The following is a 26,547-nucleotide window of genomic DNA, read 5'->3' on the forward strand; positions in this document are numbered from 1 at the left end:
TGTCAGGTTTAAAAGTACTTTTTGAGGTGCTGAACACTGATGCTAAACTCACTTCTTGGATGGAGTTAAGGACATATTTAAGCCTAGAGCAAGTCAGTAAATATGCAGAGTAAAGGAAGGAGCTGAAACAGAACAGCATTTAAAAGGCTGAGGGGCTAAGCCTGTGGGACCTCATCTTCAATTGGATGGCATTTCTGTGATAGAGAATCAGTATTTAAATGTTGCATTTGTTTCATTTGAAAATGTCAGGAAACGCTGTTGGTATTACCATGAAACGGCTCTAAAAATCAGAAGGGAAAAATGCAGAGATAGGAAAGAACAGTCTCTGCTTTTGTAATTGGTAGCAAACTAAACTTGGATCATTGTCAGTAGGTCTTTGGAAGAATTGCTTCTGGAAAGGAACAGTTAACATGTTCCAAGCCTGTATCACTCCTTTGGGCTGGGATAGCTGACACCCTGAAAAACAAAGATAGGGAAGACACAGGGAGGACAGCAGAATGCAGAGACTCTGCCAAAGGAGAGCAGAGTTGGCAGGGAGGGAAGCAGCAGGAATGAAATGCCCACAGTGCATGGTTAAAGATTCCCACCATATGTGTAAAATGAGCACATCTGTATTACCCAGATAGGGCCTTGCCTGTCCCAAACTTGTTTGGAGACCAATGGCTCCTAATTGCCAGGACAAAGAAACTGTAATCATTGAGTGGAATGTCTTTAACAGCATCACTATTAGGGTGTCATTCTGTTTTCAGTCGTAGTAAGAAGGCAGGACAGACTCTTTGCTTATCTTTAAGGAAGTCAAAACCAGAGCACAGAAACAAGTGGTTTTCTCCAAGGGTAGGAGTAATCATGTTTGACCTTGAGGCTGCAGTTTCACAAGACCAGATGCTAGCATCCCACTGTCTTTGGAAATGCAAAGTTCTGATCTTCACAGTGTGTTTCCAACACAGACTGGAAGGCTTACTGAGCTCAGTACATTGTGAGTAAACTAAAGACTATTTAAATTATTGTATTTGTAGAAAAACAAAGAGGGCTGCAGCAACAACAGGTATGTAATATATACAACTAACATATATACATGTAGAAGCAAGATATTTTTTGAACAAAGGCCATCTAAGTGGTCTAAATTTGGTCTGTAATAATGTCTATAATGTAATAATGGTCTATAATAATATATTAAATATTGACTGAATACTAAATTCATCCAGTACTGGTTTAGTTATATTGGAGATGACATTTCAATTTAGCTTAAAGATAAGTGACATAGAGGTGTCGCTGTCTTCATTTTTTGTTCAGTGCATCAGTTGAAGGGTTAACAGAAAATGAAGATCATATGGGCTCAAATGCTTTGTAGAATTTTGCAGGATTGCTTTATCTAAAGGGATGCATTTCACCTCTGCATTTCAAAAGGAAACCTCTTGATGTTTTATTGCCATTTAACGTGTACCTGCAGATGAAAAGTGAAGTTACTGCTGTAGAATATGTATCCTTACATTCTCTGGAACTGCTTGCGTGTCTGGGCTCCTAAATCTAAACTAATAAATACAGAGATGTTAGAGAGAGCAGTTATGTGGAGGTTTTAGGGGTTTATGAAGGGTAATACAAAAGTTACCTCAAGTATAACATCTTCCCTTGGTTTTAGATCTGTTTGCTAGCATGTAACTAACTTTAGCATTTTTAAGTGTTTCTTACTCCTCTGTTAAAAGCTAAGAAAAAGTATTACTTGGTAACTTTAGAAAAATGGTAATGTTTCAGCATAAAGGAAACAGAACATTTTCCAGTAATAAAAGATAATTCAAAAAATGACAGGTGAAACCACTTTTCTTCATTCCAAATCAAAAATTCTGTTAAGAGTAAACATTAATATGTGAAAAGGGAGTTACAAGTCAATTCAGGATGGAAGCACTGACAGAATGTTTCCTAAAGCAGTGGTTTACAATGCAGCACTCTTCTGACTAATGAAAGGCTTATCGAGATCAAGAGCACATTTTCAGATGCAGTAAGGACATGCATCACAGTTACTGTGTCAACACACAGTAATAGGGTAGTGTCAACCTTTCACAGGCTCCTACGTTCACATGTTTGAGTCCTTTTGCCAATACTTGTGAATGACTGCAGAGCTAAACAATTCTACAAACAATTCTAGGCGTAATGTATCTTTGTGGGGGTTTGAGTTAGTATGAATTTGATTTAAGTTTGGAAAGTGGTAAATTTCCACTGTAACTGGAAGCATTTTAAAAACTAGATTCTTAGGCACCACATAGTGTGAAAATGAATTCAAAATTTTTTACAGGAATCTAAACTGTATTTAGCATTTCCTTGCTGGCTTAGGAAGGTCAAAGTGATGCTACTTCTTCAACACAATGTTATCCTTTAATATCAGAGTGCAAACTCCAGCACTGTGCAATTAGGTCAATTAGCTGGTTTTTCTACCCTCTCCCACACAATCCAAGGATTTGCCTCTTTGCCTGTTACTTCTCACAGAAGTAACTGAGATATAGTAGCTCTGATGCTATTTGTTTTGAAACCTACAAAGAGCTCCTTGTTTCTTCCTGGTATCAGCAGCCACACACTGAAGTTTGAGAAGCTGTACAATGTCTAGTAAGTAACAGAAGCAGCTGTGTAGCATCTAGTAAATGTGATGAGTAACTTTCTGGCCAAAATGAAGGTAAAGAAATTACAGCACTGCCTGTTAGTGACAGGAATTTTTATTGTACTTGTTTGTTAATTGAGAAAGGAACATACCAGCTCAATTCAACACGATCAGCATCTTGCTTCTGGCTTTGCATAAGCTACCAAATCCAGTGTTTCCAATACTAATCTATTCTTTTTATTTTTCTTAAACTGACATCTCAAAACAGAATAAATGTGTGTTCTTCTTTTCATGTTTTAGTAGCCCAACTACTTTGCTTTATTATTTAACCAATGTCATCAAATGTATCCCGCCCAAAGAACTGAGGCTCTGGGAATTCATAGCTGTGAGAAAAAAAAAAAATGCACAAACCTAACAAAACTTTCTTTTTATAATTTAACAGTCTAATAAAACAAGACCTAGCAATATATTAAGAAATAAATCCAGTTACAAATGCATGTATATAGAAGGAACTTCTGAGGATGTCAGAACAGAAAATGATCAGCTATTTACAAGATACACAGCAGGATGGTACAGTAGCCAAGACCCACCATTCAGAGACCAAATGTGTTCTCTCCACTGTAGGCAACGTACAAGAATCCATCCTCATCCTTTTCCTTCTCATAAAGTTGTCCCATAGTTAAGCTTGAAAGGGAAAAAAAGAGAAATGGTTTGCATGGCTCATGCAAGTTGTCAGTGTTAATAGTTAGAACTTCATATAAACAAGGATTAATAAAAGCTAAAACTTGTAAGTCTGTGTATAGGTTAGAACACAAAAAATGAGAGTAAATAAAGCAGTTGACTCCTAGGTTAGAGAAATGATCCTGGACTCTCTACAGAGTAAATTTTTTGTATTTCTTCACAAATGCCTTTGTCAGAATGTTTCCTTATTTTGTTGGAAATTGGTCTCTATTTTGAAAACAAAAAGAAACCCTAGTAATTACTTGGCTGGTCAACTGCTCCAACCATCTATCTACAGATGGCTGGAGTAGTAGACATCAGTCGGGTGCACAAATGAAGCCTCCTCTGCTCACCTTTCTCTGACTTCCCAAAACTGAGAAAAGGCTAATGAACTGAAAGATGGAGATGGATGTGAGTGACAGGGAAAACAATGATGTCATTCTGCCCAAGATTGGAGCTAGGAAGATTTGTAAGCAGTACTTGAAATGGGAGAAAATTGGTGAGTAGTAGATAGATCAGCAATCCTTGACATCCTTCTCTCTTCATACAGAAGTTTATTATATAAATTGAAGTCTGTGAGATGAGCAGAGCCATGAACAGATGGTGTTTTTGTTTATTGGTTAAGTTACCATTTTTACATTAATATTGAATGATAAGAGCCCTGTTTTTCTAGCTGAGATGTGACATCTCATTATGAACATGTGAGAAGAGACAAGGGATCTCTCTTTCCTGCTCACAATTCTCCAGTACTGTTATAAAGACGACATAGAGGCATTCTCAGTACTATTAGAAGAAATCAGGCAGAAAAGGATGGTTCTCACGGATCCCTATTTTGGATCGGGTCACCCCTTCGGATCGGGAAGGACTCTTTCTTTTACAATTAAGTATTAAGAAAAATATCACATCTAAGGCATGCAATGACATACTAATTCCTTAAATGCTACTAAAGTATCTAGTGTAGAAAGTTGTAGTTGCTGCTTCTGCTATATTCTGTATGTAGCAGTAAACAATGAAACTTATTCCTATATAAAAGCAATGTGAAAAACCTTTCTACTGCAATTATTCTTTTTTTCATAGAAGGAAATAATTTTAAAAGAACCAGCAACTAGTTTGTAATGTTACAATTTCTTTGTAAACTGACAGGTTATTGGGTTTTTTCAGAATAATTCATGGCATTTGCTATTGAGTATTTAATGTGGAACCTTTTTTGTCATACTGAGAATCATTGTTTTCTTGATATTGATGATGTACATATTTTTTCACTCAACCAAATGCAACAACATTGTAACTGCAAAGCTCAGCCTTTTGCTATGGAAGTAAGTCATAATATATTTTTCAGTCGCCTTTCTTTTCAGCCTAGCTCAAGGTCAAATTCACGAGGAAAAAAAAACTTTTAGTGAGATTAAGATGTGACAGACATCTCCTAAAATCACCAAATGAGCATTGAAGAGCTGTGTTATGCATGCACAGGCTTGCTTGTAATGATTCTGAATACCAAGTGAATAGCCTCTCACCTGGATTGTGGGACAGTCTTGTCTACAAAGAGGAATATTGCCTTCTCAGATGGCAGTTGAATCCTCTTCCTGATGATCCACATGAACTGAGCCACGGTGATGTCAGACGGTACTAAGTACTTCCTCTTGTCAATATCAACAATCTGAGATCCTGAGACCTTCTCCACTATGACCTGTAAAGTGCAGGTGCGAAGGTCAGGCTGTTCAGGATTGGTATGAACAGACAGCTTTGGTAGATTGCTTGCTCATACAGGCTTACAGTGGTGAATAGAGGGGATGAACAAAAAGGTTTCCTGACCACAACCAAATCACAGATAGAACTGGCTCAGCATTGTAAAACCTGATTTTACAGCTGCACTGAAACATACGTTCACATACACAGTGGCTTGAAACTTCCTGTGCCTGTCTTTGGCAGTCATGGGGTAAAAAGGTGCATTATGCCTTAAAGACACCTGTGACAGGAAAGTATGCACATCACTTAACCTTTGTACACTGATGATATGAAATTAATGTAGACCCAAAGCTGAAAATGAACCAGCAGTGAACCCTAGACACAGTAAGTAAGGTTAATAGTGTCCTGGACTGCATCAGGCAAGGGATTGGGAGGTGATCCTTCCTCTGTACTGGTACTGGTGAGGCTACCTTTGTGTTCTGCTGAACTGACATTTGGAGTATTCCATCATTGCTTCAGAAATCAGAAATTGACTACAGAAAGGAAAGATAGCAAGATGTCCACAAACAAAACCAAGCAAAAATAAACCAACCAAACAGAAAGCAACAGGTGCAGGGGGAAGGATAATTAAGTATTGCTAGTGAAAAAGACCCGATGCTCATTGTACTACACAGACTGATTCATGAAGGAAAAATACAGCAGGTCAGGAAATGGGGTTTACAAGAGGTTCCAGGGTCCCCATACCTTAGCTCTCCATTCCACTTGAAACATTAAGTTTGAAAAACACTGTTAAATTGACACCAACTATTTGGTATCAATGGTATGCGGCTCAATTTGAATCATCAAACAGTAAACATGTACTGGTCCAGACAAAGGATTGTTGCAATTTGATATTCAATTCCTGTGTCTGTCTACACCTTTGCTGTCCATCCCTGATACAGCAGCATGTCATTCTGACTCACACTATGAGTTTCTATGTTTCTTTTTCCCCATAGGTTATCAAGTATATTTTTGAAATGGATACATGGATACTGTGAAGATACAAAGTCATTAAGGATGCTGCAGTTTATGTGTGAGGGAATAGTTAGTCAAGAGAGAACAGCAAGGATCATATCAGCTCGCCAGACTGCAACTGGAGAAAATCTTTGACTAGGTGCAACTGAGCAGCAGAAAAAGTCAGTGGGAATGAATATTCTTCTCTGGGCCGTGCTAACAGAAAACTTACTTACCCAAAGGTGTGAGGCAGGAGTGGTCACTAACTGGCACATAGGATGTGGGAAATTTTACACTCAAGCAAGTCAGTTGAGAATGTGGACATGCTGCTAGCTGTTACATAAGGATGTGAACTGTGGTCTTTTCAGAGACTGAAACATGGTAAAAGGGATTGCGGAGGGAAGAAGAGAGCTCATTCACTATTTAGCAGGTATTAATGCTCCTCCAAGAAAGGAGGGGTCACCACTCACATTGGCTCTTCAAACAGGGTTTGCATGGGGAAATTCACTATGATGACTGGTTATAGGCGTGGAATACATGAGAGATTATCATCTAACTAATTTAGCCAGGATGGAAGATGGTCAAGGTTTCAATAGTCTTTATAATCTTTCCAAGGATCAGGCACAATCTTCATGACAATGAAGGTATTTGCTGGGATATAATTGCCATTAGAAGAAAGCAGGACCATGATATATCATAAAAATCCCTGGAAAGATTTTAGAAAGCTTATTTGTCAAAATGCATCTGGGGCAGAGGAGGAAATGTTGGACTAGTTATATGTGTTTGGGGCTTCTTTAAAACATCTAAGCACACAAAAAGGAAAATGAAATTTTCTTAGCAGGAACTCATCAGAGTGGGCAGGATGGAAACATTGTATCCACCTTTGCCTGTAAGTACTCTGTTGAAGCTGGCTTGGCTACTCACCGGGACACGGTCGGGGTATTTGGCTCGGATTTTTGCGGACTCGACACATCTGTGCTCTGTGAACAAAACTCGTAATTAGTCATTGCATAGTAATTATCTTGCTGGTGTCCTAGGCCGAGAGGGCAGCGCCGGCAGGGCCGTGAGCCTGCAGGGATCGCGATCACATTCCCGTCTCCGAGCGGGTCTCTAATTTTTCGGGGAGACCGTCCCCGGGCATCGCACTACCCTTCGGCGAGGGCCTCCAGCGGCTGTCCGCCCACAGACAACACGACCGCCTGGGGAAGCCGACCGCGACAGATGGCGACACGGGAGACGGAGGGCAGCGGGGCCGCTGCCAGGCAGCGCCTGGCCCAGACCCACCCTTACCCAGCGCGTGGTCCTCCTTGAACATCCACTTCATGGTGCAGGCGGGCAAGGAGCGAAGCCAGAGGCGGCGAGGCCCGTGTGCGGGGGGCGGGGGCTCGTGCCGGGCCCTGTCGCTGTCACGGTTCCTGTCACAACAACAGCCGCGGCTCGGCAGGCGGGACTTCCGGCTCGCCTGTTCCCCGGCAACCGCTTGAGCAGCCGCGCTTCCGGCCGCGGATCGCGGGGCGGGGCTGTGGCACCTGGACACGGAGTCACCTGCTGGGTGCGAAGCCGTCCGCAGGGCTCCCGGGGCACTCGAAGCCGCTTCACAGACTTCATCGCCCCGGCAGGTGTCCCCAAGCGTGTGTCCCCATCCCGCTGCCGGGCGCTATCTCTCCGACGGCCCCGGGAGGCAGCGGTGCGCGTTCATTGGCTGATGAGCCCGTCCCCTCGGCGCTGACTGGCGCGGTGTCTCGTCAGTCCGACGCTCCGCCCAGTGCAGCGCTGAAGGCGCGGGCGGCCGGCGCGATTGTGGGTTGGGGTGGTGCTTGCGGGCACTGAGGGCCGCTTGCCATGGCTGGCGTGGAGCTGTACTCGCATCCCGCGCTGTACACGCGCTACCGGGCTGGGTTCTGCTCCGCCGCTGCACTGGCCCTCTTGCTCATCACGGCGCTCACCTATGTGCCGCCGCTGCTGGTGGCCTACCGGAGCCACGGTGAGCGCCGCTGGACACCCCGCGACCCGGCCGGGCCTGGCGCAGTCCTGAAATCTTCTGCTGTTTCTGCTCTCAGGTTTCTGGCTGAAGCAGAGCGCGTACCTGGAGCAGCCCACTGTTCGTTTCCAGTACGAGGCTCTCTTCGTCGCCACCATCGGGTCCGGCCCGGGCAGCTTCTTGGCGTGGAGCACATTCCCAACGTTCAACAGGCTCCAGGAGGACCGGCTTCGAGTCCCGCTCCTGTCGGTAGGCCTGCCCGGGGCGGCCCGGCAACACTGGCGAAAAGCGAGGCTGCAGAGTGGGGCCAATGGGCCGGCAGCCGGCTCAGGGCACCAGTGCTGATGGCGCTTTTGAGCGGGTGGCCCGTCAGGCCCTGCTGCCTTCAGGTAGCAGTAGCTTTATGTATAACCTTCTGCCTCACATCGGGATTTGCTGGAATTTTAATGAGTCCCGTTTCACTACCTCTCAGTGTTGCTGAATCGTAGCATTACTTAAGTTGAAAAAAGCCCTTGAGACCAAGTCCAGTCATTAATCAAACCCTAACAATTTTGCCACTAAACCATGTCCATAAGCACCGCTGGTGGTTTGTATAAACACATCGGTTTACGTTCATCAAATTAGTTGTGCCCCTCTACCCTGGCCACATGGCTTGTCATGATGTGAAGTTTGCAGGGTACCCCTAGATTTGGAAGTAGATATGTGCCTTCAGAAACAAGCCTTGGCTTACAGCCAGGAATCAGCTTACAGAGACCATTTAAGAGGCATGCTACAATAGCGGGAGGCACAAGCCTGACCACCAGTCATATATTTGCACTGTGTCTTACACAGAATATCCAGCACCAAGGCATGCTTTGTGGCATGCAAGGGAGGTGGTTGAAATGGTCTAGGGCAGAAAAGACCTTGAAGTAAACTTTTCCTCCCTGGAGGGGTGTATGAGACCTTGTATAACAGACAACAGTGTTGGCTTTTTGTTTGTCTCTAGTCCTCTGTGTGTAAATAGCCAGGTAGCTTTTTATTACATTCCTAACTATGCAGGTTATTTCCTTCCTTGGTATATGCGTGCTGCTGTTGTAGGGTCACCTGGGGGTTTTACTTTTTTTGTTTTTCTTTCTAACAGAAATTCCTGTCTTTAAAAAAAATTTATTTAGACGAGAGAAGAAGACAAAAATCAAGATGGCAAAATGGATCAGTTGCATTTTAAACTGGAACTTCCATTACAACCAACAGAGCACGTAGTTGGTGTTCAGCTAATTCTACTCTTTTCCTACCAGCTTTATGTGAGCATTTTTAGTTTTGCTTGTTGTGATGTATAGAGCCATTGTAAAATTCCAGTAGTGGTTATACAAAAGATGAAAAGAAACCTTCCACATTTGAAATTCCTATCCAAAATATGTATTTCACTGAAAAATATTGAATTTTTTCCTCCTCTGCTGTGTCATTCCTAGTCAAACTCTCTTGTGTATTTTGATACGCTTTGTTAGGTTTTTTTTTTTTTTTAATATTTTTAAGCTCTATATTCTCTTGGGCTGTAGTGCACTCACTATACAGGACAGAAATGCCTAACAGTGAATATCAGTGTGGGTGGCACCTGAAAATAACTGAGAGTCTTGCAATAGGCAGAAGGATGTACATTCCTACAGACTGCTGCGTCTTGACATAACCAGTTCATTTTCTGAGGTGGAGAGTCAGGCTGTTGCAGCAGCCTAAAGCTCCTTAGATTTTGCTTAACAGCTCATGAAGCATCGATAATTATCTGCCAGGATCTTCTGTATCTTGTAACTGGGATGAGGAAGTATTATAGGAAGACAAGACAATGCAATTCTGCTGCCATTGTACCTCAAATGGCAGCACAATTAATACCTTAAAGCAAAGAGTAAACCACCAGCACACAGAGAACCCAGGGATACATCTGAAAAGAGCAATAATACAGAGCTGCATTGGGTGCAGCCACACTGACAAAAAGTTGTTTATCTAGGGAGATTAGGCTGTTTCTTTAGAGAGTCTTGCTGATTGCAAATGGACAAGCTTAACAAGCATAGCTTTGTGGTGTAGAAAACATTCATAAGCCTGAGGCCCAGAATAAAGGCCTAACAGTCCTGATTTTGGGCTGAAGTATTTGGTCAGGTATTAGCATCACAAAAAATTACGATATTCACAACACTTTTTTTTTATCCCACTGTAAATGTGGAAATTTTCCTTCAGACTGAGTGGTTGATAAGAACTAAGGACCTCCCTTCTTTATTTGGTTCTTGTTGTAGAGTACAAGTCCTTGATTTTGACTGCTGAGTTTTTTTAAAGTGTGTCTCCAATGAATGTGTTTAGTCACCTTGCTGCTTTTTACATGTTATGGCTAGTCAAAACTTTCTGTCATTGGCCACAGACATTGCCCTTCACTGAATCTCCTGTGGAACTTTGTTGAGATAATAAAATTAGTTAACTATTAACTAAGTTTTTTTTTTTAAAAGCGGTATTTTTTATTTGGTGGTCTTTTGTATAGACTGAGGTGATGATCTGAAACTTGGGAGTTCTAGAAAAATCAAATCCATGTAGAAAAATATGTAGATACCAAGAGGTAGAAAAGTACCCTCTGTCCCTCCTCCCCCCCGCTAAATTTTCCTTTTTTGTGTTCACTGTTTCAGAGAATGTCAACATTTGTGATGCAGAGCATGGCTTTTCTTCAGTTTTTTTCTCCTGTGCCAGGGTCTCAGCTCTATGTGAATGGAGACTTGAAATTAAACCAGAGGCAATTACTTAACCACTGTGGACTGGATACCAGATACAATGTGAGGAAATGTTTTTTCCCTTCCCCATCATTTCAAACCCCCCCGCCCCCGCCCCATCCCGATCTCTTAATCCTCCTAGTATCCTAGGTGACACCTTAATTATTTGTACGACTGCACAGAGTGAACTGTAAGACTTTTGAACTGGTGTCTACTTGTTATACTACAAGAAGGAAGAGGTTTTTCAGCCAAGATGTTCAGTCTGATGTTTATGTTCATTCCTTGAAGGGCATGGTTACTTTGTGTAAGAAATTCAGTAGAATTACTGCTTGAAGACTGGACGAATAATTAAAGTGTCTCCTTGTTGTAACAGGTGTCTGTGGTCAATGGCACAAGTCCTTTTGCAAGTGACTATGATCTGGCAAACATCATTGCAGCATATTGGGATAGAAATGGTAAGCCTGAATGTGTAGCTACAGGACAGTAGTAGTTAGCATATTGGCAGCTGTTTTTTGAGGTATATGACTTCTGTATGAATACCTAAAAGCCCCTTAACCTGGACATTTCCCTTCTCCATTATAGTGACAACAGTCTTTTCAGATCCCAGCCCTGTTTGGATGACTGGAAGAGCAATGGATACACCATTTATCATTAATGCCACCATTCGTTACCCAGTGGAAGTTATCTTATATCCTTCCAAAACTGCAGAAACTGCCACATAACAGGGTTATAATATTTGAGCCTCCACCACATGCAGGCCAAATGAAAATGTTTTCTCTCAGATGTGTTGCTAAACTATTTTTTTTTGTTAGCTTAGCAAATGTTACAGTTCTGGAGTTGATGAAATACCTTTTTGTCCATTCCTTCAGATGGTTGTGCCTTCATAACCAATTTTTGCCTTTCTTTATTGGTAACCCATATTGCTTTTCAGCTTTGCTAAAAGGGCCTTTAAAGCAGTTTGGTAGCTATTGTCAGGGAATATTCAAGTACATCTTGCTTTGGTTCTGCAGTACCTGCTGTCCCAATCTGTCACAGATGCCACTCACAAACCATGATACTGTAGTCTGTGACCTAAAGCAAATTATTAGAAATCTGTATGCAAGATCATCTCACCAAATAATAACTCCTGCAGTGGGAGGTTGTTATATCTGTTCATGTGCAAACAGAATTTTTTTTCTTTTGAAAAAGTAATTCTTCATTCATTATGTTCTTCATTCTTTTTCTGAGACAAGAACAAGTCTACATTTAGAAGAATCTGTATCGAGCACACTTCTTACAAGATTTGTTTACCTGCCTGAATATTAACAATAAGTACTTCCTGATGACTCAGGCACAAAGTAGGTACTTTACACAGAATTGGTTTAAATGTCTTCTAGGACAGACGTTCTCTCCAGCTTTTGTTACCAACCATGGTAGAAGGCTTTTAGGTGTTTCTATGGTTCAGAGGGTTAGCATTGTGACACAAACCAATGTCTTAATAAGGTTTGTGCCTTTCTGTCTGTGAGTTTCCTTGTTTAGATATTACAATGGTAGCATCAGAAAGTTGTCTATTAGACTCCTTGACTTTCCTTAAATATCAGCCAGGATTTTGGGAAATTATTAAATTTGCCTGGATCCAGTATGTCAGCATCCTCCTTATCTTTCTTTGGGTGTTCGGTAGGATTAAGACATTTTTGTTCCAGAATCAGGTGTTGACTACAATTCCAGTATCACCAGTTCTGCCTGTATCTCCAGTACTATCCTACAAACAGCACCAGTCCTGAAGAGATGCATGAGAAGACTTTGTAGAAATGCCATTCAAAAATAATTACCTGATTTTATTCTCTATACACTTCTTACTGCAGAAGATCCGAATTTTGTAAGTACATTTCTAGTATGCTCTGTTTGTGCATCCTTTTTAAAATACATGTTCATTCATCTAATTTCTTTAGGAACACTGCTTTGTAGCTGGAAAAGTTTATATTTTTGACAGTAAAAAAGAGCCTAGTTATTTTTTTGCAATTGGAGCGTGCCTCAAAAACCATTTTGAAAACTGAAAATAATATGCTAAAAGTAACAACATTAACTGATTTTACTTCTTGTAAATCAATTCAGTGCAGTCTTAGAGTTGTCAAGAGTTATTTGTACATGCATTTATGTATGTGCACTATGAAGTGAAAAACTGCAGGGATGAATTAAGGTCAGAGATGCACTTCTGTAACTGTGACTATACATACTCAGCAATTTAATTATTAAATTGGATGATGAATAAATTCAAGGTTGATGTGAGAAATCAGGTTTTGGGTGATAGTGTGTGCAAAATTTGCACAACCATTTACTACTGGTATTATTACTGTAGCACCTGACCATTAATTTTGAATTGTGGATAGTAAAACAGAGAATCCTTTTGTCTATTGAAAGAAAACTAGCAAAAAATTCTACCGGGGAAGCCTCAGAGTTTCAAAGCCAGTGAATAATCACCTTCAGGGCTTAAATTGTTTAAAACAGATAAAAAATTATAATCACCCGGTAGACATTGAAAGACTATGTCCCTCATTCTTGATGGTGCTGGTCATAGGAAAGATTATTTTATCTTCTTTTCTGGGCTTACTTTTTATGCTAGACAAGATTACAAGAGAAAACAATAAAATTTCCATTATATTTTCAGTTTTGTATTAAAGAATTAATTCTAGCAAAGCAGTGTTATGGAAGGACATATAAATCTAGAGTTTAAAACAAATCTAGATGATAGAATTCTGCAAAAAATTCCAAGTGTCTTTGGTTCTCTTGAACTGTTAAAACACGGTGCAGCTATGAAATATGAAAGAGCAGCTGAGCAGTATGCCACCTTTTGGCCATCATCCTTTAGAATTGAACATCCTGGCAGCTGGGAGAGCTACCTTTTCCAGAAATCTCCAGTTTGCTCTTGGATCTTTGAAGTCTCTACGTGGCAGCATAGGGCTACCGATAATTTGCTTTGTATCAACATCTCCAGAGTCAAAGCAACTGTCTACTGCTTTTTTGTGTTCTAGCCACTGCACAGCATGAAAGAAGGGGGCTGTGAGCTTGTTTCCCCCATATCTCCTGCTGGTGTACATATGGTGGGCTCTCCCTTGCAGCAGTAATGGTGCTTGTGTGACTGCATGAGTTAATTCAGGGAGTTAATTATGGTGATGATCTTTACCAAATATATAATCACTTTTTCAGACAAGTTAGTTCCCAGCTGAACTTGGTATGTATCTGCACAAGCATTAAGGTGGACATGAGCAAAGGGTAGAAATCTCTGGAGAGACCACAGGACCGCAATTTTTAAGGGTTTGAATGTTCTACTCCCACAAAAATGGAATGCATAAGAATCTTCCTCCAATCTGAACAGAAGCCGGTTTAGGCAGCCACAGAAACATGGTAGAGACTAATGCTCGAAAGCCACAGTACTGGGAGACTCCATTAATCCCTCTCTCACTTTTTTCTCCTGTTGTAGCCTTTCACATTAAGTTAAATCAAGTGATGCTGCTGAGAGCAACAGTTCAGTGAATGCATGTGAAATAAGAAACAGAGATCAGGCCTAGTTCCAGAAATACAGAGAAAAATATCCTTAAGTTTCTCTTTTCCTTTAGATGGCAGAAACTGGAAAAAATCCTCAACAGTAATGTAAGCAAGGAACTATATACATTTAAAGGAGGCAATCAAAAGAGTTATTTACTTGCAGGTAGCAGGTAATTGTTTAATATGACCTGAAGCCATCCCTCCATTTCTTGTCAAAGAGGTGTTTCATGACCGGGACTTATAACTGAATGCAGGATAAAAGGAGCCATAAAGGCAAATGTTACCATAGCAGGGAAAAAAACCTGTGATACCTCTGCTGTGGTCACTTCCTAGATGACTTTTTATACTGACCATAGTTCTTGGTTCACAGTTCTGATTCCTTTCTCGAGTTTGAAGAGACATTCTACTTTTTTAAGTAACCTAACAATAGAAAAAAAGCAAGATTTTATAGCTTAACAAACTGAACTACATGGGAAAAATGTATACCTGAGGATCCACGCAAACCAGCATTAGAAGATGTTTAGGAAGGAAGAGCCTTTCTCAGAAAGCTATCTGCAAGGACTCTTCCTTTAGCTTGCTAAGCAACACAAAATTCAAAACCACGCACTACAGTTCAACCACACAGATCTTCTCTGTATACATATGACAGAACAATCTAAATGCTCGTCATTGAGAAAGGACATGGTGGCTCAAGGACATGATGGCTTGCTAGAATTAATCAAGGTTCTGTAAAAAGGAAAAAGAAAGCAGCTTTAAGTTTAAAGTCCTGTGCATAAACTGACGTGGGAACATGGCCGTGTAAGAGCCATGCTTCGGGAGTGTTTTAAGAGGTAGAACTAGGAGAAAAGAAACCACCTCGCTGCCTTTTATCTCACCAAGCAGCTCGTTTTGCAGGGGGCATTATCCTGTCGTTCTGCTCGCACGAGCGAGGGGGATGCGGCCGCGCCGAGCTCTGTTCGCCTGGGGGCGCTGGGCCGGGATGGAGGGAGAAGGCGGGGGCCGGGAGGAGGGGGCTGCTGCGACGGAAAGGCCCGAGGCACGCGGGACCCCGCGGAGGAGAGATGGCGGGGTCTGGCTGCTGCGGCGGCCAGGCGGCGTTGCCACGAGCCGGTTTCGGCGAGCCAGCCGGGACCTTGCGGGGCGGGCAGCACAGCCCCGCCGCGCCGGTCCCACTCGTGCTGGGCGGGGCAGGCCAGCGGACGGCGGCTGCCAAAGGGCTGCGCCTTTGCCCGGGGATGCTCCGGGGGCGGGGCGGATCGGCTCCTCGGGCTCCTCCCGCTGCCCCGGCGCCTCGGCCACGTCTGAAAGCGGGTCATTGTCTCTGTCGGTAGCTCGGAGCTGCGGCGGTGGCGGCAGGCGGCGACAAGGTACGGGCAGGCTGATGCGGGTGGGGGTGCGTTTTATGCCACTGCCAGGATTGGAAGTCCCGGTCGGACCATTTTTTTTCCGGTCTCAAACAACGGTACTTAAAGGAGATGTTTTTGAGCGGGTTACGCACGCTCCTGCCTGTGGCGGCGGACTAGCGGTAATACCAGTTGCGGCGGAGCCGATGTCGCACCGACAGAGGTAAAGCTCTCGAAAATCAGCCTGGTTATTTTAGGTGGCTTTTTTGGGGGGTTGGTTTTATTTTTTCCCCTCTCCCTCCTTTCCTCTGCGCCTCCCCCCCGCTTTTTTTTTTTCCTATTTTTTAAATTTTAATTTTTCTTCCTTTTTCGTAGGGAACGTGGCTGATTCAGGTTAAGGTGGTTTCGTTTGTTGGAGATGAGAGAGTTTAGAGAACCCTTCCCATCATTTTAGGAAATACCTTCCCATTTTTTGTTGTGTCCTGCCTCTTTCTAGGTGAAGGTGACATGCTGATCGGAAGCATTTGTCAGTTTTTCTTAGCTGCAACAGTTGCTTCGGGTGAGGCACACAGGGCGCACCTCAGTCCAATCGTCCTCGGACTATTTGAATTTGAGGACGCTATTGTACCGGTGCCGACAGAGTCTCAAGTAAGTGAATGGCATTCAGTCACTGTGGGTGTCTCTTTGTCACGCCAGTTTTGCCATCGTAAAAATTCCTAACAAAAGCTAAGCAGACTTCATTTTTTGAACACCAGTAATTCTAGTAGCCTAAAACACTTTTTGTGATCTTCATCTGCAGTGCATAGAGAAATAGGTATTATAGGGCTGTGCTTTGACACTGCTTCAGCTGGATAACTTCATCTAACTCTATAAAATATTTTTAAATCTTCCTAAGGAAACAGTACCTTTTAGAAAAAGAACTTTAATGATCATATAATTAAATGGATGGTATGTTTCATTGTGTTATAAAGTCCTTAATTGTGATGATTTCCTGGAAACAATTCTTCAAATCTCATTTAGCACTAGATTCTAAAAAGAAGTATTTCCAAAAGCTGAATTAACAGTATCACCTGAAATGCTAATATAATGTTATAATTCAAAATTACTATAGTACATTTACTGTATTTTATTGTTTTAGTTGTAGCTTTGCTATTCTATTAAAAAAAAATTAGGTGGGCTTATGAATTTCACCTATTTAGTATTGGAAAGTCTTTTAACTTTTAGGACTACCAGTGAGCCTAGAGCACACCCTCCAAACGAACTCTTTCTGTACCCATTCAAATACCAATCTGCATATTGTTGATACAGTAAGCTTCTGCCTTATGAACATGTGTGATTTCTAGCTGCAGAAGAATACCGGAAAGTGATATTTTGTCAGTGGGGTGATTTACTGCAAGAATTACTAGTAGTGTTGTTGTGTTATTCTTTGGCCAGCTTTGTTGTGTTCCAGCATTTTACTATTTTGAGTAGCAAACTATGTTTCTAACGTTAGCTCACAGATGCTATTTTGGTGGTGATTGCATTGGTGCAATGTCTTATAGGTGAAGAATGCAGTGAATAAATTTGATGAGGAGAAGTAGACTTTCAGGTGATCTTTGCTTTATTTATCATGCCATGAACAAACGTTTTCCTATTAATTCTATGAAATGCATGATGGCATTCAATGTTATCATTCTTTTTACACTCAGTACTGCTGCATTTGGTGAATTTTAAGTACATAAGAGAGAATTACATTCATTTTGTATGATTGCTCTGAAAGGTCAGCATACAGAACAGTCATTTTTGGGTAACAAAAGGTTGTGCACATAATCCAGCATTAGGTGTTCGTTTTTCAGTGGAAGAAATCAATCTGGGAAATCAACAAACTCACAGAATATTTTGAGCTGGAAGGGACCCACAACTGAGTACGTTATTTGAAGTAATTTCTGTGTAATCTGTAAATTATTTGACTTAAAAAATTCTGCACAGACTGTTTAAAATGAAAGTATGCTGGAAATTTTCTCAGACAGAAAATGGCCAGGGAAGACTTTGACAAAGACAGCTAAGAATCAGTTGCTCAGAACATATTGTTGGGGAGCAGGTATTTGTAGTTCTTCGCTGAAATGCTTTTGCTTTAATCCAGACTGATTTTTCAGTCTTCCCACAACAGACCAGAATTGTTTGTTCTAAGGGAGTGTTTCATTCCAGCCTTTTGTCCAAAGCTCAAAGACAGAGCATGTTTTTTGCAGCTCTTATATGAGGCACTCTTTCTATCTTTCTGAAGTCTTTTTAATATCCCAGAAAAAAAAAATTAGCAGTTTAATAGGAGGGTCTTTTTAAATATAAAATTAGTTTTTGCTACTTGATTAAGTCTTTTTGGGTTGAATTCTGTGCTGAAAGGAAGTTACTAAGAAACTGTACTCCTCTCAGAGCTGACCTGAAAAGATCTGATTACTTGATTCCAACATTATATGTCTTATGTGACAAACTAATAAAATTCCCTGGAAGCAAGAGTTAAATGAGCAAGAGTTAAATCATCCAGTGGACAATTTCTTTCTTTTCTGCCTTTCTGGGTCTGAAGAGTGCTCATCTTGGAAATGAGATCTTTTTGGGATCAGTACTACCACTGGATCAGTACTACCTGCTTGGTAAAACTGGATAGCTTTCTGCAACGTATCTAGTTTCTTGGCAAGCAGATACTAGTGGCCCTGCAGCTCAGCAGTCTAAGTCATGAAGAAAATGATTGCTCTGTTGGCCAGTTTGTATAATTAATTTCCTTTGGACAATATGTAAGAATAGTTATTGTGGAACTGTCCCAGGGCTCATCTAGTCTAGGATCTTGTTTCCATTAGTAGCTGTTAGCAGGGAAGCCCAGGAACAGTGCTTGATTCAGGACTGGCAGCTAAACCATATAAGCTAATGCTTTTCAGACCACATTTTGAAAATTTGCATTGCCCTGTGAAGACATGATTATGCCTCAAGAATTTGAGAGACTTCTGATTATTCTCTTTACCAGAGCTCTTCTTGAAGAAATGGTATCACCAAAGAGGTACTACTACTATCACAGAAAAGGAATGACAGTGTAACCGTTAGTAAAATCACTTACATTAAGGAGTATTCATTATTTACAGAAACACGTATTGTGGTGCTACTGAATGTTGCCATAATTTGTGTGTCTCAGCTGAGAGATGTGGGAGGTGTTGGAGTGCTGTCTGCTGCAACTTGAGGCCCACTACAGCCTGTTTTTCTGTTTGTTGTAGCTCCCTTGCCGCCTGGGGTCAGTCTGATTTTGTCACTGAGATGGCAGCTGAAGTGGCGATAATGCTAGAACATCTGGCCCCTCTGCTGCTTCTCCTTTTTCCCCCTGTGTTTGCAGTTTGCAGGCATGCTATAGTCAGGCAGGTGCACTACGAGGAAGCACTTACGTGGAACAAAGCAGGATAAAAGGAGGTGTAACAAACCCCAATTTTGCTTTCTGGAGAGGAGCTTGGGGTGAGCAGGTAGTGCCACTGAGCTGTTGGTGGAGGAGGAGGGCACTAGCAGAAAGAGGCAATGCAAAGCCAGTCACAGACTAGTGTTTCAGTGTGCAGTTTTGGCAAACTGCCTTTCTGTGCTGAAAGAGCAAGCTTGCCTAACAGCACCATCTGGCGAGTCCTGCAATGGAATAGCTAGAGGATCAGAAGTAGCCTGTATCGCGAGGTCCTGTTCTTCACATTTGGAATTGTAGAATCATTTATGTTGGAAAAGACCTTTAAGATCATGAAGTCCAGCTGTTAATCCAACAATACCAAGTCCACAACTAAGGCAATGATATAATGTTATCTATTCAGTAGGTTTATAAATATGTGTATACATATATAGATCATCAGCAACTCTATGAGAAGGTTATTCTATGAGCTTTTCAACAGCTGCTTCTGCCTCAGCTAAAGTTCATAAAAAATCACAGAAGACTTTGTTGGTTTAAAAAAATTGTACTTAAAGGGAATGTGAGTTTAACCTGGGCTAAAATCACCTTAACTGCAGAATGCAATTGGAAATGGTAAATGTTTGTTTACATGAAAATGGAATTACACATGCCAACAAGAGAAGTGCAGAAATAAAGAGCACAGTTTACAGAGAAAGTGGTGTATTTGGCCTTATGCACTGGAACCCACACAAGAGAATACTTTTACAGATGCTGTTTTTTGTTGTGTAATTATACTTTTTCTTTGATGGTGTCTACATTTGTGTATATTCCTTAGAAACACTCCAACTTTTCTAAAAGGATAGAAAATTAATCTTAAATATAGAAAACTGGTACCTACTTAGTGTTTTACTTTGGTATCGCACCTTTTTCTTGCAGTTTCTATGATAATGATGTGTAGGGAAATGCTTCAGCTGTAGTCATTTGATGTTATTTGTAACGCTTGAGTCTGATTAGTTCAGACACATATTGTGGACTAGTACTCATGTTATCTGTTTTTTCATTGGCACAGTGTTGTCTGCAACACTACTTGTGTGGGAACTGGAGCAAGGAGAGGTCTGAGAGAGTCAAGGCAAAAGGGAATGTAAAAGATAGCTTTTGGCTTTTATTCCTCAGTCTCCCACACTCTGCTAATAACATGTAAAAAGCAGTTAGTGTTGCAGCTCTGCAGCACGATTAGAGTGGAGCAACAGTTCTGCGTAGTTAGAGTAGAAACACATTTATTCTTTAAAAAGCATAATTTAGTCTCTTGAAAGCTACATAATAAGTGAGACTGCAAGGAGGTGCAGAATGCAGTCTTAGTGTAGATAATGACTCACGTTTTGCACTAAAGAAAAAGATCTGAGATAGTTGTGTCTGGCTTACTTTCAGGCATAGAGCTTGAAAAATCAAAGATTTTTCAAGAAAAATCTTTCAATTAGCAAATGCAACTTCAGCTTTGACTTCAGCTTAGATTCTTTCATCCCCTCTGTTTGGTGAAGAGTCAGTGCAGGCTGCTGGATTGGTGATCCTCACAGCACAGAGAAACTTATAGATGCTTCTGGAGATGTTATATGCAAAAAATTCAGTATTTGAACAAGACAGATTTTATCTATGAAAAATGGCCAAGCTGAACTAAACTAAGGATTTATCTATCTGCTCTTGTGCCTGAGAGTAGCAAGTAGTGGACTGCTAAGGAGGAAGTAATACATTAAGCCTTGTTTCTTGTAGCATCACCGCAATACAGGCATATACCATGGGCTATCCATGGTTTAGGGAATTGCTAAGCCATGGGCTGTAGCCTCATTTTTGCCTTTAACAGTCCTTGGAAGGCTTTTCTTCCCTTACTTACTTTAAATCAATGTAATTATTTGTTGAACTCCTGTATACTTTTGCTGGTACAGAATTTTGAAGCAGAGTTTCACATTTTTAATATGCAGTGTACATAAAGGTTTTGTAATCGTTGATCATTTAATTCAATTTATTAAATTGAATTATCAAATGAATATGTATCTACGTTTACTAGTCTGCATTATTTTCTTTCAAGAGTTCAGAGTGTGTTGAAAAATGTGTCTTTCATTTTTTCTTCTGTAACAAGAAAAAAATTGTAATTGCAAATTGTAAATGCAGCTAGATAACAAGTAGGTATATTTAGAACTGAGATGATCTGCATACATGAGGAGTCTTACTTTCCTTAAAACCTTGCCTGCTAACATTTATTGCCTGCTTGCAAGTGGAATCTGCATGAGTGAGACCACAAAAGGGTAGGTGCCAAAAATCTCTAGTAAAAAGCTGGCGGGGGGGAGTGCATGTGTCTTGAACTTTGACCGCAAAGTAAAGCAGAAATCCACTTGGGGTTGACATGCCTAAGATTTTCTAGGAGTTAAATGCAGACAAATCTAACTCCCAAACTGGTAATTCTTGAATGCAAACTCAGGGTATTCAGTCTTGGGGTGTATGCACTCCAGACCAAAGATATGTGTCAGCAGCTTTTTAATTTTGTCACCTGTGGCTACGTGTGGCTTGAGGTTGTGAGTTTTCAATCATCTTCTGCCTTCTGCGGTTTGGAAGATAGAGGGTTGGGGACAAGCACTAATTAGTATAACACCCTAGGGCCACTGTAGGGTACAGCACTCACATTAGATAAGATGATTTTTATTTCAGCACCCACAGGTACCAATGTTCGCATCCACTCCTTTTAGGGGATAGAAATCCTTGTAATGTTAAATTGAAACAAAAATACAGTTGAGCGAGTCAGAAACTTTTTTTTTCTTCTTTTTTTAGTGCATTGTTTACTAGTGTTCAATTTGAGGGCCTTGTGTATTTTGTAGTTTTGTTTTGGTCTTTTTTAATCCAAGGGTTTAGCTGCATCAACCCAAGGTTTTCTTCAACATCGAAAATTTACTTATTTCTGTATTTCTGCAGTGATCTTACTGTCACACATTACTTCCTTTTTTTTCCCCCAACAGCTGTCACCTGCAGTGGTCATCTCCAAGTGCAACTGATTAAGGAAGCAGTTAATGCCACATACGTACATGCACATTTGAAGAAAGGTTTTAATAATGCAAGAGTTTGTATTGTCTAAGTTGTATTGTTGTTGTATGTTGTTGTGCCACAGGAGCAATGGTTCACCAGTATTTCCCTTCTCTTTTTCAGCTTTTTTCATTACCCTTCCTCGGTGAGAATGGCAAGGATTCGGATTCCTAGCACAATTGTTATAATTTTTGTTACAGTTCAGACTGGATTCTTACTCTTCATGTACACCCGGTACAGTAACTTCATGCCTCAGTCTGAGGAGAAACCATCGCAAGTCCACATACTTATTCTCTCCTCTTGGCGGTCAGGATCTTCTTTTGTTGGTCAACTTTTCAGCCAGCACCCCAGTGTCTTCTACCTGATGGAACCTGCATGGCATGTGTGGGTTACAATGTACCAGAACAGTGCCAAAGTCTTACACATGGCAGTGCGGGACTTAGTCAGGTCGGTCTTTCTGTGTGACATGTCCGTGTTTGATGCTTACATGCCTTGGAAAAGAAACTTGTCCGATCTTTTCCAGTGGGCAGCAAGTCGGGCTCTGTGTTCAGCTCCTGCTTGTGACTCTTTTCAACGTACTGACATAACCAGTGAATTGGCATGCAAGACTCTTTGTGGCCGGTATCCATTCAGCAAGGTGGAGGAAGCCTGTAAAACTTACAGCCATGTTGTCATCAAGGAAGTTAGATTCTTTGACTTGAAGGTCCTGTACCCCCTCCTCACTGATCCGTCCCTGAATCTCAAAATTATTCACCTGGTTCGTGACCCCAGGGCAGTTGTTAAGTCACGGGAACAGTCGGTGAAAGCATTAGCCCGTGACAATGGAATTGTCTTGAGTACCAATGGCACTAAAGTGGAAGACAGCAAATACAAAGTAATGCAGGAGGTTTGTAGAAGTCATGTTCAGATTTATGAAACAGCTACTCTAAAACCACCTAATTTCCTGAAAGATCGCTATTTAATGGTCCGTTTTGAAGATCTGGTAAGAGATCCGTTATCAGAAATCTCAGAAATGTATAAATTTGCAGATCTTAGTTTGACTCCCAGGCTCAAAAGCTGGGTCTATAATATCACACATGGACAGGGACCAGGGAAAAAAAAAGAAGCCTTCAAAATAACATCCCGAGATGCAGTTAGTGTTTCACAGGCTTGGAGAAATGCTCTTTCCTTTCAGAAAGTTAAGAAAATACAGGAAGTTTGCAAAGGTGCTATAAACATTCTTGGTTATCAGCTAGTGGATTCAGAAAAAGAACAAAGAGATCTGACATTGGATTTGGTGTTGCCAAGACGACAAAATCAATTCAGTTGGTCATCATTTAATCCAAAGCACTGAGACATTTTTGAGACATCTGGGGAGGTGGGGCAGGGTAGTTGTTTGAATATTTCTATACTGCACAGCATATAGTAATTGGAAAATCCTTGGCTGCTGACTTTTATCTTTTCATCTGCTCCTTTTCTGTTAATGTAAGAAGTTTTTTTTTTTTTCCCTGAGTTTTTTAAATATTAAAAAAAAACAATACAGCAAGATACTTGGTCAGACTGTTACTATGATGCTCACAGCATTGTTTTAAGAATACAATTTAAGCACTTTCTATTAAAAGATGGATTCTAAAAGATGTCTGTTTATTGATAATACTTCTTTTTTTTCATGCTTTAAGTATTTAAGAGTCACAGTTCTTCATTTGTATATATGGAACAAAGTATATACTAAATTCCTTCACTTGACTTTGTTCTTTAAAGCTGTTTTGCAGTTGTATATTTTTTTCAGACTTCTTTTGATGTTTTAAATCTTAATATATAAGTTTTCCAAAAGGTGGGGCAACTGCAGCAGCTGTGTTGTAAAAGGCTTAAATGGAAACTTCATTTGATAGATTTCATAGTGGTTTCCTTGGACTGGCAATGTTTACAATCAGATACTTGAATGCAATTATTGATTGGAGTGCAAGAACCAAAGGATATGAAGAAACTTTCAGTGGAATCACAGTGGAAGTAGCGTTTTAATGATGTCCCTGTTGTGTTCTAATACTGTGACACACAATAAGTGCACACTTGCTCCTGCCACTGCACTCCATACCGTTATCCTCTCTGTAGAACTACAAGCAATTTATGAAGATCCCTGAGAAATTTAGTAAGCCTTGAAAATTTGCGTATCGATTATATTGCTGCATGGAAGTGATCCGTTCAACTTTGATAGCAGGGACAGACGCTCGTGTACGGTTAATATTCGGTGCCGCGCCCGAGAAGCGCATGGGGCACCGGTGATGCTCCAGCACCGCGCGGCCGCAGACGCTCGGAATGAGCGCGGGTGGGGACGCGCCCTGCAGCCGGCGGCTGTCCCCAGCCCCGCCGCTGAGCATGGAGCGCGCACTTGGCGGTTTTGAGGTGTCGCCGGTGCCAGCTGCTGACCAGAACTCCAGGTAAGAAGCCCGTGGCGGCGCTTTCCGCGGCTGCGCGCTGCCTCACTCTGGTACTGCTGCTTGGAGGTGAGCGATGAACGGGCGACCGTGTGGCGAGTCCAGGGGAAGACCTGAGGGGGGCGACGGTGCCTGGAGGGGCGGCTGGGCTGGCGGGGTCCGCGCCACGAGCAGCGAGTGGCGGGGGCTGCCTACGGATGGAGCGGTGCTGGCGGCAGTGCCGTGCGGGAGCGGGCAGCGGGGGTTGCCGAGGACGGCGTCGGGCGGGAGCGGGTGGCACGGTCTGTCCGGGAGCTACGGTGGCCCCGTGACGCGGTGCAGTCGCTGTTCGGCGGGGGAACTGAGCGGGCAAGGCGGCCTTTCACCGCACGCCGGGAGCTGCTGTCCAGGGGACGGAACTTGCTCTCCGCCGTGTTGGTTCCCAGTGCATGCTGGGTGTTGTGGTTTTCCATCGCTCGGCTGCCGGGAAGCCCTGATCATAACCGCTACGATGTTTTCCAGCTCCTCTGATTCTCAGGTTTCCTTTACCACTGTGGACTCTGCTCACCTAGCTCTTCTGTTTTATGGACTGCCAAATATTGCATTCTGGGTTTTTAATCCAAACCGTGTCTTGCCCTTTGAAAATTAATACAGCTGTTAGGTGCTTATGAGTTATTCTTGTTCCTTACTAGGGTTGATATAGCTTATTGAATGGAGAAATTAATTTGCAGTTGTAGCATCCTCCTGTAGCATCCTCTGTATCTAAGTATAGCACATTTAGGATGCTTCCATTTTGACCCAGTGAAAACACTTTCCACAGCATGAGAAGATGTGACAGTGGTTTTAAATGGCAAAATGGGGGAGTAAATGACAGTAGAAAACGTTTATTTTCTCTTTTTTTTTTTATTTGTTGGTTTGCATAACTAATCCCAATTATGCAGGAAAATTTCAGTCCTAAACTCCTCTAACTGCACTTCTTTAAAGATTGCATGTACTCTGATATAATCATCCTCAGTTCAGCTATCTGTCACAGGTAAACGTCCTTTGTGCTGTTGATTTAGAATTTTTTTTATTTGGGACAGCTAAACATAAATTTGCTACAACAAAACTGTCTACTTTGAAATCCTTTTACTGACTGCAATAATCTTTTTACAGGTAATTTTTCAGCTTCAGTCAAAAAAGTATCCTGTATGTCAGGAAGGTGGTCATAGCATTACCCTGAATCCATGTCAACATTACATACTTTGTTGTCCCTGCACAACTGGACAAGAAAAATGTCCCAACTGCAAGAAAAAAAATGAGTCTGTAGTAACATGCAGGCATTGTCCTCATACCATGTTCATTCATATAATTAATAAATAATTTTCTGGTTTTGTTTAAGAATTATACCACTCACTATGAAACAGTTTAATAGTGCCAGAATGATTTCCGTTTTGATGTGAGAAACTCAATTGCTTTAAGATACAGAATAAGGCTTGCTTACCTTTATCAGCTTCAGTCATTTGATGAGGTTTTATGGTCTTTAGGCTTTTTTATCCTCCCTCAATCCTATCCCAACTTTTCCAAGTTCTACTTACATTCCTAGTACCCAAGCTACTTTGGTTCATTTGCACTGAAATCACTTTGTATGTCTCATCACAGTGTCTGAATGAAGTGTTTATACCACCTGTTATTTTCCTTAACGGAAGGTGGATACATAGATAAAGTAAGTACACACTCAAAAGTATAAATGCTTCCTTTGCAGATGTTTTCAGAGCCAAAGCAGATTGATTTGGTTCTGGTGCACTGAAACCGAATTAAAACCTTAGAAAGTATTTGTTTGTCCTTAGGCTGAAAAACGGTGTTTCTGGGCAGCACTTGTTCCCTTGCACCTGCAGTTCATTGTGGAAAAGATTTCTTTTAGTGACCAAATGTTGTCGTGGCTGGTGCAGTGAAAAGCGGAAGAGTTCCTGGTAAGGTCAGGTGGGAGCGTGAGTGCCAGCCAAAACCTTGCTGTGTTCCGGTGCCACGCCGCTGCGGGTGGAAAGAGCGCGAGGTGCAAAGCCCTGAGCAGAGCGGTGGGAAATGGGAGGTGAGGAAGACTCGAGCTAAGCATCGATTTAAACTGTGCTGGGTGTTTAGTGCAGGAAGAGACATTTG

At 41.6% G+C, this 26,547-nt stretch overlaps 3 protein-coding genes across 5 annotated transcripts; 2 read left to right on the top strand and 1 right to left on the bottom strand.

The window, feature by feature from the left end:
• Positions 1-2,689: 2,689 nt before the first annotated feature.
• GABARAPL2 (GABA type A receptor associated protein like 2) lies at positions 2,690-7,474 on the bottom strand. The gene is made up of 4 exons (XM_009090814.4): positions 7,280-7,474; positions 6,914-6,969; positions 4,825-4,997; positions 2,690-3,274 (listed from the first exon to the last, which is right to left on the bottom strand). Exons 1-4 carry the CDS (start codon positions 7,311-7,313, stop codon positions 3,184-3,186), a joined length of 354 nt encoding a protein of 117 aa, XP_009089062.1. The 5' UTR covers positions 7,314-7,474; the 3' UTR covers positions 2,690-3,183.
• Positions 7,475-7,724: 250 nt separating this feature from the next.
• TMEM231 (transmembrane protein 231) lies at positions 7,725-16,189 on the top strand. 3 transcript variants are annotated; one of them, XR_007778550.1, is made up of 8 exons: positions 7,736-7,973; positions 8,050-8,219; positions 9,122-9,250; positions 10,613-10,756; positions 11,067-11,148; positions 11,276-11,381; positions 12,267-12,551; positions 16,058-16,189. XR_007778550.1 is itself a non-coding variant. In XM_018914785.3 (7 exons), exons 1-7 carry the CDS (start codon positions 7,832-7,834, stop codon positions 12,454-12,456), a joined length of 963 nt encoding a protein of 320 aa, XP_018770330.1. In that variant the 5' UTR covers positions 7,736-7,831; the 3' UTR covers positions 12,457-13,339. The 3 variants fall into 3 exon arrangements, 2 of the variants coding, with proteins under 2 accessions (XP_018770331.1, XP_018770330.1); XM_018914785.3 differs by lacking the exon at positions 16,058-16,189 and having other exon boundaries at positions 12,267-13,339; XM_018914786.3 differs by lacking the exons at positions 9,122-9,250; positions 16,058-16,189 and having other exon boundaries at positions 7,725-7,973; positions 12,267-13,339.
• On the top strand, positions 16,062-23,631 carry LOC103816787 (carbohydrate sulfotransferase 6-like). Its single transcript, XM_030227532.2, has 2 exons — positions 16,062-16,209; positions 22,139-23,631. The coding sequence occupies exon 2, from the start codon at positions 22,167-22,169 to the stop codon at positions 23,346-23,348; it is 1,182 nt and encodes a 393-aa protein (XP_030083392.1). The 5' UTR covers positions 16,062-16,209; positions 22,139-22,166; the 3' UTR covers positions 23,349-23,631.
• The last annotated feature ends 2,916 nt before the right edge of the window (positions 23,632-26,547 follow it).

The sequence above is a fragment of the Serinus canaria genome, chromosome 11, assembly GCF_022539315.1.
Source record: "Serinus canaria isolate serCan28SL12 chromosome 11, serCan2020, whole genome shotgun sequence".
Classification (NCBI taxonomy): domain Eukaryota; kingdom Metazoa; phylum Chordata; class Aves; order Passeriformes; family Fringillidae; genus Serinus; species Serinus canaria.